We start from the raw sequence: 15,729 nt of genomic DNA, 5'->3' as shown, positions 1-15,729 counted from the left end.
ATTAATAGTACTGGATATAGAGAAATAGTTCTAATTTGAGAAGACTGAAGACTGCTCCTTGTTACAAACATCTGGGTCATACTTGTTTTTACCTTGTTCCAAGGTTGAGCTTGTACTAAGGCACAGGAGTGGGATCAGCTCTGACCCTTTCTCGTTCACTTCAGCTGTATTTGCAGGAGACCTTTCATTCAGTTTCTTTTGCAGTGATCTTTGCCCATTTCAGAGATGCTATTGTTAGGTGTCACCGAGTCAACTCCAACTCACAGCAACCCTTGTACCAAAGAACGAAACGATGCCTGGTCTTGCGCCATCTTCATAACTGTTGCTGTGCTGGAGTCCACTGATGGAGCCACCATATATATTCAGTGCTTTCCAACCTAGGGGAAAACCCTGGTGGCTCAATGAGTCAGTGCTATGGCCACTAACCAAAAATTCGGCAGTTTGAATCCACGAGGCGCTCCTTGGAAACTCTATGGGGCAGTCCTACTCTGTCCTATAGGGTCACTATGTGTTGGAATTGACCCAGTGGTTTTCCAACCTAGGGGGCTCATAGCTCCCAGCATCACAGTAACACACAAGCCACCACAGTATAACAGACTGGTGGTGGCTGTCCATTTTGAGGTAAGTTTAATTAAAACCAGGTAATATAATCCATAAAGCCATAAATAAGGCCCAAAGACACAGAAAGCAAATGAGTAATTAAACCTTTGTGAGACCTTCTACACTGTGGAATTTCCCTAGCAATGGTTTTTTTTTTTTTTTTCTGGGGGGGGCGGTTTACCCCATAAAGTAAGTACACATAACTGCATGGCACTAACTTGAACTACGTAAAGGTACCAGCATTAATCCACGTACTAATAACAGTAAAGTGTAATTCTTAAATAAGAAGATAGACTCTGAAGCCAGACTTCCAGACTTCAACTGCCTGCTAATTGCTAGCTGTGTGACGTTTACCATGTTATTTAACTTCTCTGTTCTCTGGTTTTTTCATATGCAAACAGGAGATATAATCGTCACCTCATAAACGAGCTGGTACATGTAAAGTGATTAGAACAGTGCCTGTCACATACAAAACCATATGGTTTTTAAATTTTTAATACACACATAAACACATGTTCTGACATATTCTCCTACTACCCAGAGAGACTGACTTGTGAATCCCTTGAGTGCATGCACCCTCATCAGAAAACAGCACAGTTTTCTAGACGTTAAGGGGGAGAAAGAACTGCCCTGTCAGGAAACACACCTGGTTCCTAATCTCCACACTTACCTAATCCCAGCCCAAGGTTTTACTGTACCTTTATTGTCTTGAAAGAAAAGATCAGGTTACTATTTTTATTACCTCACCAGTCAGCCTTATTTGTTTTAGTGATAGAACTTTAGATATAGAGAACATTTTTCTCTTCATTTCTACAGGTAACCTATCAACTCAACACCAAATAAAAATCGTTTCACATAAATCCTCTAGGAAAAAAAAGTCTCTGAAAATCAATCAGGAAACATAGAAAATACAACTTTCAGCACATCTCCATAGTTACTACTCCAGGAAGTCTTAAAACCCACAATGATTTCTATTCAAAAAAAATCCCGTTACTGTTGAGTTGATTCTGACTCATGGACAATTTCTACGGAATAGGCTTTTTCCAAGTAGTAAATTCATGGATTTTTGACTGTCTGTAACATGCTACAGAGGAATAACACGATTCAACCTTGTAAGAGAACACTTCCAGTTAGGACCATGTCATATATAAGCCCCGCTGGCCAACCCCCATTAAGGTCATATTTATATGCCATCTATAAAAACCTGGGAATCTTCCTGAAACTAACCTGCACAGCCAAACAAAATAGGTTGTAATTTCACAAATGTCCCCTGCCCTGTGTATATTGTGCTCTGTCTGAGCCACCCTCTCACCCTCACCTGTCTTACTTTTGACCCCTTACCCAGTACCCCTTCCAGGACAACGTCCATAGGACCTTAGGACAGCCTTCTCTAAGAACTTCTCTGTTCTTCCAGCATACCCTAACACCGAGCTTCTCACAGTGTACTATAAACATTTACTTATTCGTCACATTCCCCACAAAACTGAGCTTCTTGTGACCAAGGACCATGACTTAATCACCCTGGTCTGCCCAACAAAGGGCCTGGCTCAGAGAAAAAAAAAAAAAAAAAAATTTTTTTTTAAGGTCCTGAATAAATGCTGGGTAGAGGATAGATACGTGCACTGCTGAATGCAACAGTGAATAAAAAAACGTAAACCCTGAGCCACGATGCATTTGTAAGTGCTCAGAGAGGGTACCTTGTCCCAACATTGACTTGGCACTTGCATTAACCTCTTACATCTCGGCAATACTCAGTACCAGGCTTTTCAGCAGGAAAACTACGACGAGTAATTTCAGCAGCTTAAAAACTTAAAAAAAAAAAAAAATTAAAGCGTATCCTGTTTCATAGGCTGAGATACATAACCCAAGGCAGCAAGTGTACTTTAAGGTTGGACACTAAAAGACCCAGATTGTGTTCAGTGCTGTGCCATTGAAAGAGTGCTGAACACGGTTCACTAGGAGAAGTTATTCAATAAATGGAAATCACTTTATTGGCCGGAGTTCCACAAGGAGCAGTTCCCTCTTGCCCAACAGGCTGAAACTGCACCCTCGGCATCCATTCTCAGAGAGCAGACCCTCCTCACTGCAGCTCCAGGGGGCGAGTCCTGCCTGATTCCTCCAGCTTAGCCTATTCACTGCCCCAAGCATAGGTGTTTCTCCCTACAACTGATGGCAGTGCTAGATTAGCTTCTATACGAGGCTGGCTTAAAACCTGCACGCTCAATTATGCGAAGCAGAAATATCCTTTGGCAGTATTCCGAAGGCAGATTTCTCAGCAGCCTACTTCAGACATTACAAGTACTTGAAATGGACTTCTGCTCTCTTTTAGACACAGAAATCACGCTCTGTCTTCCCCTACCTCATCAAAGTTGACACTGAAAATCAGTTTTTTATTTTATAATTTTAATGATATAAAAACCAAAACAAACCTATTGCTGTCGAGTCAATTCCAACTCATAGCGACTCTACAGGACAGAGTAGAACTGCCCCACAGGGTTTCCAAGAAGTGGCTGGTGGATCTGAACCACTGACCTCTTGGTTAGCAGCCAAGCTCTTAACCACTGCACCACCAGGGCACCGTTTATTGATGTTCATTTTATTTCACATATTTACTCACACACAACAAAGTGCTAACAATCATGCCCCAGATAATGCAACGCTTAAAGACAGGGGCAGTGACTATTTATCTTTTAAGCATATTGACCCTATAGAAAACACTGCTCTATATGCTCTATAGTTGCACTGAAGCACTGGTGAAAAACAAGGCTCCAGGAATTGACAGATGACCAAGTAAGATGTTTCAACAAACAGCTGCAACGCTAGAAGTACTCACTTGTCTATGCCAAGAAATTTGGAAGACAGTTACCTGGCCAACTGAACGGAAGAGATCCATATTTGTGCTCATTCCAAAGAAAGGTGATCCAACAGAATGTGGAAATTATCGAACAGTATCATAAATATCACGAGCAAGTAAAATTTGCTGAAGATCATTTAAAAACGGTAACAGCAGTACATCAACAGGGAGACGCCAGAAATTCAGGTAGGAGTCAAAAGAGGACATGGAATAAGGGATTACCATTGCTGATGTCACCTTTATTGTGCTCATGAGGAACCTGTACATAGATCAAGAGGCAGTTGTTTGAACAGAGCGAGGGGATACTGTGTGGTTTAAAATCAGGCAAGGTGTTCATCAGGGTTGTATCTTTTCACCACGCTTATTCAATCTGTATGCTGAGCAAATTATCTGAGAAGCTGGACTATATGAAGAAGAATGGGACATCAGGACTGAAGGAAGACTCATTAATAACCTGTGATCCGCAGACGATACCACCTTGCTTGCTGAAAGTGAAGAGAACTTGAAGGACTTACACACACGTATATAGGAACCAAACGCAAATTCTGAAACTGAAAAGTATAACATCTGATATAAAAAAATTCTTCTCCTAGCCCTAACAGCCAAATGGCGGTGACCTAAGAATCAATAACCTTAAAGGTACAGCAGCAGAAATTATCCAGTCTGAGGGACAGAATGAAAAAACAGATACTGATAAATCTCACTATTAAGCTGCAAGCACTTCTGTGATGTTATCGAAAGGTCTGACATACATGTAACTGACGTTCCAAAAGACAGGGAGAGAAAGGGTCAGAAAAGAAAAGCACTTGAAGACACAACAGCCAAAACAGTATGATGAAATTATTAAATACCTTGAAAAACACAATTTAGAATTTTCTCCATAAGATGAAGTAGAAAATCTGACTAATCCCGTATCAATTAAAGATATTAAATTCATTATCAAACTGCAGGCCCAGATGGATTCTCTGGTGAATTCTATCAAATATTTAATAAGAAATGACACCAATCTGATACAGGTTATTTGAGAAAAAAAGAAAAGAACACTTTCTCGCTCATGTTATAAGACCAACATAACCCTAATACCAGAATCTGACAAAGACACTATTTTAAAAAAAAAAAAAAGGAAAACCTTGAAAACCTGTATCATTTATGAACAGAAATGCAAAATTATTTACTGAAATAATAAACGGAATCCAGCATATTTAAGAAGGGTAATAGCTAACGACCGAGTATGGTTTATCCTAGAAATGCAAAGTTGGTTTGGTTTAGAAAACTTAATCAATATAATTCACCATATAAACTGCATAAAAACATCTAATATTCTTTTCAACAGGAGCTGACAAAGAATTCAACAAAATTCATCACTCATTCAGGTCAAAAATCTTAGCAGCGTTAAAATGTAACTTCTACCTGATAAATATACCTACAAAAAATCTACAACTGGTATCATTCTTCACGGTAAAATATGGAATGCTTGCCTCCTAAGACTGGGAGCAAGGGAAGGATGCCACTCTTACCACTCTATTCAGCATTATACTGGAGATTCTAGCCTATTCAATAATTCAAGAGAAAGAAATAAAAGGTGCACAAATTGGAAAGAAAGAAGTAAAACCATTTATGCACAGGATATAATTATCTACATAAAATATCCTAATAAAAAATATCCTAAGGAATCTACAAAACGATTTACTAGAACTAATCAGTGAATATAGCAAAGTAGCAGGATATAGGGTTAATATACAAAATTTATAGTAGAAACAAAAAATAGAAAATGGAATTTTAAAAATATTTGATTTACAATACCCAAAAAACCTGTTGCTATCGAGTCAACCCCAACTCATAGCAAGAGCAGAACTGCCCCCAGGGGGGTTCCAAGGCTGTAAATCTTTACAGAAGCAGACTGCCACACCGTTCTCCCGCAGAGCGGCTGGTAGGTTCAAACCACCAACCTTTCAGTTAGCGGACAAGTGCTTAACCATTGCACCACCAGGGCCCCTCAATTTACAATAGTTTCAAAAAACAAAACATTTAGGGGTAAGTTTAAAAAAAGACATATAAAGCCTTAACCCTGAAAAGTATGAAATGTTGCTGAAAGAAATTAAAAGAGACCAAAATAAATAGAGAGATATACTGTGTTCGAGAAATGGAAGTTTCAACATTGTTAACAAGTCAAATATCTCCAAATTGCTCAACAGATTCAATGCAACTGTAATCCTAATACCAGCAGATCATTTTTTGGAAACTGACAAACTAATTCTTCCATTTATATGCAGTTGACAAGGGCCTAGTCTACCCAAGCAATCTTGAAAAAAAGAAGGACAAAGTTGGAAGGCTTATATTTCCTAACTTCAAATCTCACTGTAAAGTTACAGTAATCAAGAGAGTATGATACTGGCAAAGGATTGATACAAAGATTGATGGAACGGTATAAAAAGCCCAGAAATAGGCCCCTTACATGGTCATCTGGTTTTCATCAAGGGTGAAAAAACAATCATTGGGGTGAAAACATTGTTTAAAAAATGGTGATGGAAAAACTAAATATTCATATTGGGGAAAAATTTTTTTTTAATCTCTATCTCACATCTAAACCTCAAAGTAAAAACTAAAATTATAAAGCTTTCAGGAAAAATGCAGGAGAATAACTTTATACCTCATGCTATAAAGGACTCAACATGTCTTTGGAGTTGGCAAAGATTTTTTAGTTCACAGAGGGCAAAAACTGTAAGAGAAAAACCTGATACATTAGATTTCATCAAAACTTAAAACGTCTGCTTATATTACAAGACTCTATTAAGAAAAGTATAGGTAAGTCATAGAATGGGCCAAACATCCCAAAAGGTACATCTAACAAAAAGACTGGTATGTATCCAGGATATGTAAAAATTTCTACAATTCAGTGAAAAAAAGACACCCAGCCCATACAGAAATAAGCAAATGATCTGAACAGAGGATATCACCACCACCAAGGAAGAAGAACCAAGAGCACAGAGCATCCTTTGGACCAAAGAGTCCCTGCACCGAGAAGCTTCTGGAATTGGGGGACAGAGAGAGAGAGCTCTAATACAGAAGACAGTGAGAAGTGGTGGTAGAAAAACAGCAGGAAGCACCAGCAGGAGACAGCATGGCGGGCTCCCCAGCCCAGAGAATGTGAAAGCTGAGTGCCTTTGGGAAAGAGGCTTGCTGGAAGAACAGCCTGTCTCCAGGCACTTAGTGAGCTATGTTTGCTGACCCACAGAGCTAGAGCTGAGTGCCTTCTGGCTGAGGCTTACTGGGGTACCTCAGGGCACTTATTGACAAAGCTAAAGGAGTTTTATAACACTTGCTGGACCAGGACAGAGGCCAGGGGGCCAGAGAGACGTATGCCTTTGGCACAGCTGGTAAGAGGCTATCCTGATGGAAGAACTGTATTCCAGAAGCAGTCCTGAACCTGAATTTTAACCTGTTACTTCTCTAATAAACCCCACAATTGCGAGGACTGTCCATGAGTTCTGTGTGGCCACTGCAAGGAATTATCAAACCCAGCAGAGAAGTAGAGAGTGTCATGGGAGGGACGGTTGGTGTCAGAACTGATAAAGAAGGCAGAAAGAGGAGGCATATCTAACCACCACCTCAGAGGAATCAGCCTTGGGCTGTTGATCTTGATTCTTCTTCCACCTTGTGAAGTTAGAGGAGATCAGTCGCTGCCCACACGCCATTTTTACAGTTGGCGTCAGAAGTGGGATTCTTTGCAATGGCTGCGGATTCACAGAAGCATGGGACTTTGTAAGAGAAAGAAGCGGCTTGGGAAGTGAAATTTTTGATTCTTAGATGGTTACTTTAGGTGTTGCTACCGTAATGGCTTAAAGTTATGCTGCAGCTGAGGGGAGAAAATCCACATCTGGAGCGGCCTGGGGCAAAAGCAAGATGACTGATAAGGGGCCAGGGTCTTCTGGTTCCACCCAGCCAGAGGCCCAAGGCCATATGCATATGAATGGAAAGATAATCAAGGGTGGGAGTGGAGAAGATGAAACTGGAATGTTTTTTTAAAGGGTTAGGCGTGTTTATCTGAAAGTACTATGGATATTGACTGTTTCTTCTACTTAGCGCTGTAAAAACGAACAAAGGAAAAATCCTGTTTCTATCAGTCAATTCCAACTCTTACAGACCTCACAGGACAGAGCTGAACTGCCTGAAAGGGTTTCCAGGGAGCGCCTACTGGATTCGGACTGGTTAGTTGTCATAGCTCCTAACCACTGCGCCACCAGGACTCCAGTGTTGTAAAGCAGACCTAGATGTACGATAGATATGAATCCTGGGTATTACAGGTATCAGACAGCATATAATTTCTGTCTTTAGCCAATACTTGATTGGATATGCTAAAAAGGGAATTAGAATTGGTCCAAAAGAAACCCAGCCTGCTGGTTTGAATGCAGTAGCCCTGTGTGTACCTGAGCCCCACAGGAGACCTCCCAGAGTCAGGAAATTTGCATCTGAAAAGACGTGCAGGTCAACCTAGAACTGCTGAGAGAAAAGAAGATCTGCATTTGCCGGAAGGACCTACAGGGGAAAAAAAAAAAAAGACTGTCCTGCGTTTTGAATTTCCAGCAAGCAAGTAGTTTTCCTTTGGGTCAATTTTTCTTCAGTTTTCCTTATTTATTGTCCAGCTTTTGCATGCGTATGAGGTGACTGAAAACACCAGGGCTAGGATAAGGCACACCTTAGTCCTTAAAGTGACATCTTTGCTTTTTAACACTTTAAAGAGGTCTTTTGCAGCAGATTTAGGCAGAAGCTAAAGATTTTGCTATGCTGATACCCTGTGGGGCTCAGAGTAATCTTAGTTAAATTTCATCACACGCCAAAAAGGGTGAATCCAAGATCAGTTTTGGAGAACCTGACCAGATCAGATGGATACCTGCAACAGACCTGAATGGCTGGTACCTGAGTAATCTCACCCTTAGAACTCTTTGCCCTGTTGAAAGACTAATTGTTAACGACTGTTTTGGACTGGTAAAATGATTGAGAGGGGGAAGTTATTCTCCAAGTATGAAAGAACCATGGCTAGAAAAGTCAGGGGGTAGCCTGTGGTGTGATGGATCGCTTTTTTGTGGTTTTTCTCGCCATGGTCTTGTAACTCCCACCCAAGTGACTGAGTAGGGCTATGAAAATAACGTAATTGTGGCCCACCAAGGAGACTGGTCAGCTTTGCCATCCTGCTGGGCTTGAAATGAGCCATCACAGAAGTGCGAGGAAAGGATCTCACCACCACCAAGAAAGAAGAGCCAAGAGTAGACTGCGTGCATCCTTTGGACCCAGGATCCCTACACTGAGAGGCTCCTAAAGCCAGGAGACTGAGAGAGCGAGAGGAGTGGTAGCAGAGAAACAGCAGCCAGAGACACCAGCAGGAGATGGTGTGGTGGGCTTCCCAGCCCACCAAGCTAAAAGGCTGAGTGCCTCCAAGCAGGAGGCTTGCTGGTGGAGTAAGGTGCCTCCAGGCACTCAGTGGAGCTAGGTCTTCCGACCCATGGAGCTAGAGCTGTGCACCTTGGGCCAAGGCTTACTGGGGAGAGTGAGATGCATCAGGGAACTTATCAGAAGAGCTAAAAGAAGTTTGTAACATCTGCCTGGGCAGAGGCTGGAAGGCCAGAGAGAGGTGTGCCTACAGGTACAGCTGAGAAGAGGCTGTCCTGATGGAAGAACTGTATCCTGAGCATTCCTGAACCAGAATAGTACGCTGTGACTTCCCTAATAAATCCCATAATTGTGAGAAAAAAAAAAAAAAAGATTTGAACAGATGTTTCATAACAAAAGATATATGAATGGCCACTAAGTATAGGAAAAGGTGCACAAAATTATTATTCATCAGGGAAATGCAAATTAATACTACAACACGACACCAATACACCATTAAAATAATGAGCCAAACTCATTGCTGTCGAGTTGATTCCGACTCAAAGTGACCCTCTAGGCCAGAGTAGAATTGCCCCTTGGGGTTTCCAAGGAACAAGCGGCTAAGTGGATTTGAACTGTCAACCTTTTGGTTGGCAGCCAAGCTCTTAAGCACTGTGCCAACAGGCTCCGGTACACATTTAAAGAAAAAAAAAAAAAAAACCAAACCCGTTACTGTCGAGTCAATTCCGACTTATAGCAACCCTATCAGACAGAGTAGAACTGCCTCACAGAGTTTCCAAGGAGCGGCTGGTGGATTCAAACTGCCGACCTTTTGGTTAGTAGCTGTAGCTCTTAACCACTAGGCCACCAGAGTTTCCATTACATTAAAAAAAAAAAAAAAAAAATAGAATGGCTAAGATAAAAAAGACTGACAACAACACATATTGATAAAGATGGTGAGAAATCACAACTTGTATGCATATTTCATGGAAATCCAACACGGTACAAGCACTCTGGCAAAAGGAAGGGCAATTTCTCGTAAAACTAAACACACAACAATTTCAATCCCAGGTATTTATCCAAAAGGAATGAAAACATACAGTCACAAAATGACTTACACAAAAATGGTCCCAGTAGTTTAATTTGTCAAACCCAAAAACCAGAAACAGTCCAGGCAAATGGATAAACAACACAGTGGATTATTATTAATAAAATTTTAAAAAATGAACTACTGACACATTATGCATGAATGTATGCATGAGTCATGAAAAGCGGAAACAATGGTAAGATTTAAATAAAATGAGAATAGATACTTTTTAAATATTTATGTGCACTGTGCTAAGCCTTTAACATAGATAATCTTATTTAATTCTTAACAGTGCAGCCTCATTTTACAAATCAAGAAACAAAAGTGGAGAAAAGCCCCAAGTCACACAGCTAGTAAGACTCAGACAGAAGCACAGTTTTTTAGGGCTCCATCAGTCACACTAAAACCAAATATAAAAGACAGAATCACTGCTGTATTTTTAGGAAGTAATACGCCCACATAAATAACATGCCCGTACATATAACACTTGGCATAGTGTACTTAATAGTACACTGGGCGGGGGGTCCCGTGGTTGGCAAAAAAAATCATATAACACTTGTGTTATTTGTGTAAAAATATGGCGAATAAATTTGTACCTGACTTTAAAAGGGGGGAGGAGGGTTGCCTGCGCTCAAGGAAAACATCTCTAGAAAATATCCAACAATATAAATTCAATATTTGCTCCCTTGAGATGGAGTCTGGCACACCTGCAGTGTAGTCCTCACTGTCTTACCTTAGGGAACTGTTTTACAGGGATTAACACTTTCTGTCCCAGCTTCATGTTCTTATTAATCACCACATCAATGTACTTTTCTTCTTCCTTGCTTTCTCCTTTCTGAAACTTCTCTATTTCTGTGGAGGCAAAGAGAAAGGCATGAAGTGTGTGATGTGGACCTGTAGAGGCTGGGAGTTCCGTGAGCTCCGGTGCAGCATGAAATCTCATACAGAAACGTGGCCTATTAAATTGCTACGCTTTTTCCAATAATGACACATTTCCCATTTTATTGATGCTACTTCACAAGTACAGTGGGAAAAAACACGTACACCATGGCTCTGCAAAGTCAAATCTCAAACACCCGTGCTAACAGAGGGGAACAACCGACTAGAAAACAAAGACAAAACGAAAATACTAAATAAGTCCCTTGGGGCCTGCCTTTTGGAATCCTAGAAAAAGGCTGATCGAAACCAAAGATCAAGGCAGAAAGCATTCTCAGGTCAGTGTTACAAAGCACTGATGCTCCTGTTTATCAACCTTGCCTCGCTTGCCAAGGCCAGTAAAATCAAGTATTGGTTCTGTAGGATGGCTTCAAGAGGCCCATTTCAACCTTCTATCAGCCCACCTCCCTCAGCTCCTCACACGTGACTCACGCCAAGAACACACTCATGTATTTGCTAATAACACTCTTCTCCACCTGTGATGCTGTACTGGCGATTCATCTGCATGGCTTTCCTTTCAAGACTCGACCACAGTCATCTCCACTCTATGTGATCATCCCCCCTCCGCAGTGGAGTCACAGGAGTGAAGGAATCAGTCAGTCCCAGGTTGATACTCACAGAGCACTTTCTGTACAGCTCTACCAAAACCGTCAGATAAGGGGGGAAAGTGTGGTGTCTCCTCCACCAGGACATGAACCCCTCCTTAGGTAAAATCTCTGTCTTCATTCAACAAATGTCTATTGCTAGACACATCCTGTGTGGAAGCTTCCGGTCCTGGAAAATATCTGTACGTTGTTTCATTCACGTTCTTGTCTGCAGCATTTGGTTTGGCTGCATAGGAGGTACGCAAATAGGGTTTGAGTGGCTGCTGAATGAGAGAGTAAATACACTCAAGATGCCTTGCTCAAAGAAGAGTGGTACTAACGTGGAGAAGGTACCAAAGATAGCATCAGTTGTACACAGGGCTACACACTGAAAGAGAAGGATGTGAAAAGTAAAGATGTTTTCATGAAATTCAATAAAATACACAGCAAAGACATGGGGAACTGCACAAGATGATCTATGAAACTTGACACAATTGTCTAACATTTATGCCTGTCCCGAACTTGGAGCTTCGTATTCCAAAACCCATGCTACCACCTGATCTTCCCTGGGGGTAAGAAGGTACATTGGTACCACCAGGACGGCTAGAACTCTTTAGTTAATTGCAGCAAAGGAAGACCAATCATAGAGGATATCAATCCCATTTTCAAGGTTAAATGGACAGGGGATTTGACTTACACTAATCCCTAGATTACACTTGGTACCATACAGCTCAGTGCACCAACGTTATCTCCCAGCTCAGCAATAATAAGCAAATGTGTGATGAAGCTTTTAAATAATGCAGGGGGATTAACCTCCTGTGTTCTCACACCATGGACACCAAACTTCTGTCAGTCCAGAATTCTAGATTCAGTAATAATGCCTGCTTTGGGTTTTATTTGTTTTTGCTTTTGCTTTGGCCCAGTACAGATCTTCCTGGACATTGGCCACTTCCTTTTTTTAACCTACCCAATATACTAAAATCCATGGTAAAATGGCCAAATAATCTTTGAATCTGAATGAGTTCAATTTACAATGCAAAAATTTTAGTAGTGAAAATTTCCATGAAAACTGCTTAACTCATCTCACAGAATCAAACATACTAAACCGATTCGATTCCTTTGTCCAAGCAATTTCACTTCCAGAATGATCCCACAGGTTTACGTTACCACGGTCTTTACTGGCACAACACTGGAGGCCGCCTAAATGCCTACCGGCAGGAGCCCAGTTACATGCACTAGGGCACACTCACACAATGAACTATCATGCAGCTACTTCTAAAACTGAGCAAGCTCTTTATGCTTTGACATGGAAAGATATGAAAATATGGAAAGCTCTCCAAAATGCATGATTTAGTACACACACGCAGTGTAAAACAGTATAAGAAAAATAAGACAGAATACATGCTCATATTCACTTTCATATGCACAGAAAATATCTCCCTACCATTACATAAGAGGAGCCCTGGTGGCACAGTGGTTAAGAGCTCCGGCTGCTAACCGATAAAGGTCGGCAGATAAAATTCACCAGTCGCTCCGGGGAAGCCCTATTGGGCGATTCAACTCTGTTCTACAGGGTCGCTAGGAGTCAGAATTGACTCGATGGTTTTTGGTTCTATAAGAAACTAAACAGCAATGTTTATCTATTTCACCCAGGTAAAGCGCAGTGAATAAGAGGCAGAAGCTGGGAGGCCTTTTGTTGTATCTCTTCCTGCCCTGTTTCAAATTTGCGAACCATGTGTAAATTGACCTATTTAAAAATTAAATAAAATTAAAATTTAAAAACATTTCATAGAATTTTTAAAAATTTATCCAGAGATGGCCATGCTTATATTTTACCTATTGGCAGAAAATCCAGAACTTTACTCTCTTGATAGCTCATTTTTCTTCATTATGCTTTTATTGAAGCTGTGGGTGGGGAAATTACCTGGACAGTTTATTTCACTTGAAGCAACAACAGATTTGTTTCTTAAAATTACATGTAAAACATTCTATTTTTAGAGTCCAATATTTTAAATGCAACGGTGTTTGCCTGGGTGGCGGTGGAGAGGGGAGAGAATGGCATTCACCCAAACCTCATGGAATTCTGATGCATGGGCTAGAAACAGGAAATAGTCTTCCATTCAGGGAGACAGGCACGTAAATGGGCACATTTAATACAATGCCCAGAATGCTGCAGAAAAGGCGCTAACAGCCTTGGAATCTGGAAAATTTATTTTAAAGGCTGGTAAATATCTGCTAACTTCTCAAAGGACAGGAATAAAGACCACCAGGCAAAGGGATGAACCTTTCTGGGAAGTCAAGTCGCCCTGCGTAACTCTCGCTCACATCCCTCATCTGTTTTGTTAAACTGCACAGTTGACATCTGGGGTTTTACTAAGATACTATGACCTTTTTTTTTTTCCCCTTCGCTTTCTCATCTAAAGTACAAAATGGAATAAACCAGGCAGGTAACGATGAGAAAGTCCTACAATCACACAGCCTATACAGGAACAAGCCTGGACATGATGGAGCAGGCTGGGGGGTAGGGGGTAGTTCTGTTTGGTCAACACAGAGGAGAAAGGAGGGCAGAAGCATGAAAAGGCAGGCCAGGGTCTGCTGTCAAGATGGTATCCTGACAGGCAATTCAGTAAACAACAGGCTGTGATGTCACAGGACGAGAGACAGCCTGCAGCACAGTTAATCTGCCGCTGAATAAAGGATGTAATGGATGGAACGTAGAGAGAGTTTAAACAGATTAAAAACACAGCTGGATAAACAGAACAATCTGTTTCAATGAGCGACAAATGAGGGATGGACTAGGGGGTTCATTTATATCTGAAGTGGACCAAATATGGCTGAGAAAGCTATCAAGGAGGCAACTCTTCAAATTTACAGAAAGCTCCAAACCTACTGAACATCCTGCGACATTAATCACTAAGGGCCAGGCCTGTGCTCCTGCCCTTCCTTGACCCCTGGGCCACAACACCACCCAGCTTCACCCACAGGCACTAAGCACCACGCTCAGCTTGCCTGAGATTTTTGAACTTGTTCTCCAACCATGGAAGACTTTTAGTGGATGTTTTGACTACAAATATACTTGTTTTAGAAACACTGGTGGTACAGTGGTTAAAAGCTATGGCTTCTAACCAAAAGGTTAGCAGTTTGAATCCACCAGGTGCTCCCTGGAAATTCCGGGGCAGTTCTACTCTGTCCTCTAGGGTCGCTATGAGTCAGAATCAACTGGATGACAGTGAGTTTTTTTTTTTTTTTTACACTTCTTTTTGGGGTCTCTGCTTAAATTTCACTTCTTAGAAAGGTTGTCTGAATTCCCAGACTTAAAAAAAAGGTTGCCATGGAGTCGTTTCTGACTCACGGCAACACCATGTATTTCAGAGCAGAACTGCACCCTATAGGTTTTGAGAAACCATTTTAATTCACCTGGAACTCGGATTTCTGGTTCCACGGAGTTTGGGGTGATCCACCCAGGCCAGTAGCCCTTAGGTGTCCTTCTGAAACTTGCACCTTTAAGGCACTAGTTTTCCTGGAGTCATCTTCAGGTCAAACAACAGCCTACTAAGCAGCTTGGCTGAGACCATTTTGCCTTGGGCGGTGGGCTTTTTGGCGAATTGTCTCTGTGCAGCCAGGGTCTGACCGGAAAACCAACGGCATGTCGTCAAGGGCTCTGTTTCTACAATGGCCCAGCACTGGAACCCTGCAGGTGCTGACGATAGCTCCTGGGAAATTAACACGCAATGACCTACATAATCTGCTCTCAATATCCCCTCTTTGGAAGCCTGCATTTCTGATTGTGTCCAGGTTGATGATGCCCAATTTCAATCGTACTCACAGTAAATATATTCTGTTACACTAATTTTTGATGCTTCTCTGCGTTTTTAAGTTTTTGACAGGTTTACAACGGCTGTGGCCTTTCAGAAGATCACCAGGCCTTTCTTCAGAGGCCCCTCTGGGTAAATTCGAACCACTGATCATTCAGTTAGTAACCAAGGCTTAACCATTTGCACCACCCAGGGACACACAGCATTCTTTCGTGGTATTTGCCACAGGTGTCACTTCCTACTTAATGTCTGTCTTCTCTGACAAGCTGTTACTACCCCCTTTTATTCCTTTTGTTGCGTGCGGCATGTGGTCAGTGTTCCCTGTGTACGTGGTGAAAGAATGAATGATGACACTGGCTCATTAATACTAACAAAATACTTGCATACAGCCTTACCTTTTATACAGTAATATCACCTCTCTATCCCACTTTTTTATCCCACTTGACTCCGGCAATATTCCAGAGAAGTTGAATAATATTCACATTT

At 41.4% G+C, this 15,729-nt stretch overlaps 1 protein-coding gene across 3 annotated transcripts in view; it reads right to left on the bottom strand.

Annotated features, from left to right (window-relative positions):
* Positions 1-15,729, bottom strand: part of KHDRBS3 (KH RNA binding domain containing, signal transduction associated 3) — a 184,039-nt gene that overhangs the window by 108,489 nt on the left and 59,821 nt on the right. For all 3 annotated transcript variants that reach the window (XM_064268111.1, XM_064268109.1, XM_064268110.1), the window contains exon 2: positions 10,642-10,760. In XM_064268111.1, coding sequence (XP_064124181.1) covers positions 10,642-10,760 — 119 coding nt within the window. The remainder of the gene's footprint in view (positions 1-10,641; positions 10,761-15,729) is intronic.

This window comes from Loxodonta africana, chromosome 14 (genome assembly GCF_030014295.1).
Source record: "Loxodonta africana isolate mLoxAfr1 chromosome 14, mLoxAfr1.hap2, whole genome shotgun sequence".
In the NCBI taxonomy this organism is placed as follows: Eukaryota; Metazoa; Chordata; class Mammalia; order Proboscidea; family Elephantidae; genus Loxodonta; species Loxodonta africana.
This window is presented reverse-complemented; position numbering and strand designations above follow the sequence as displayed.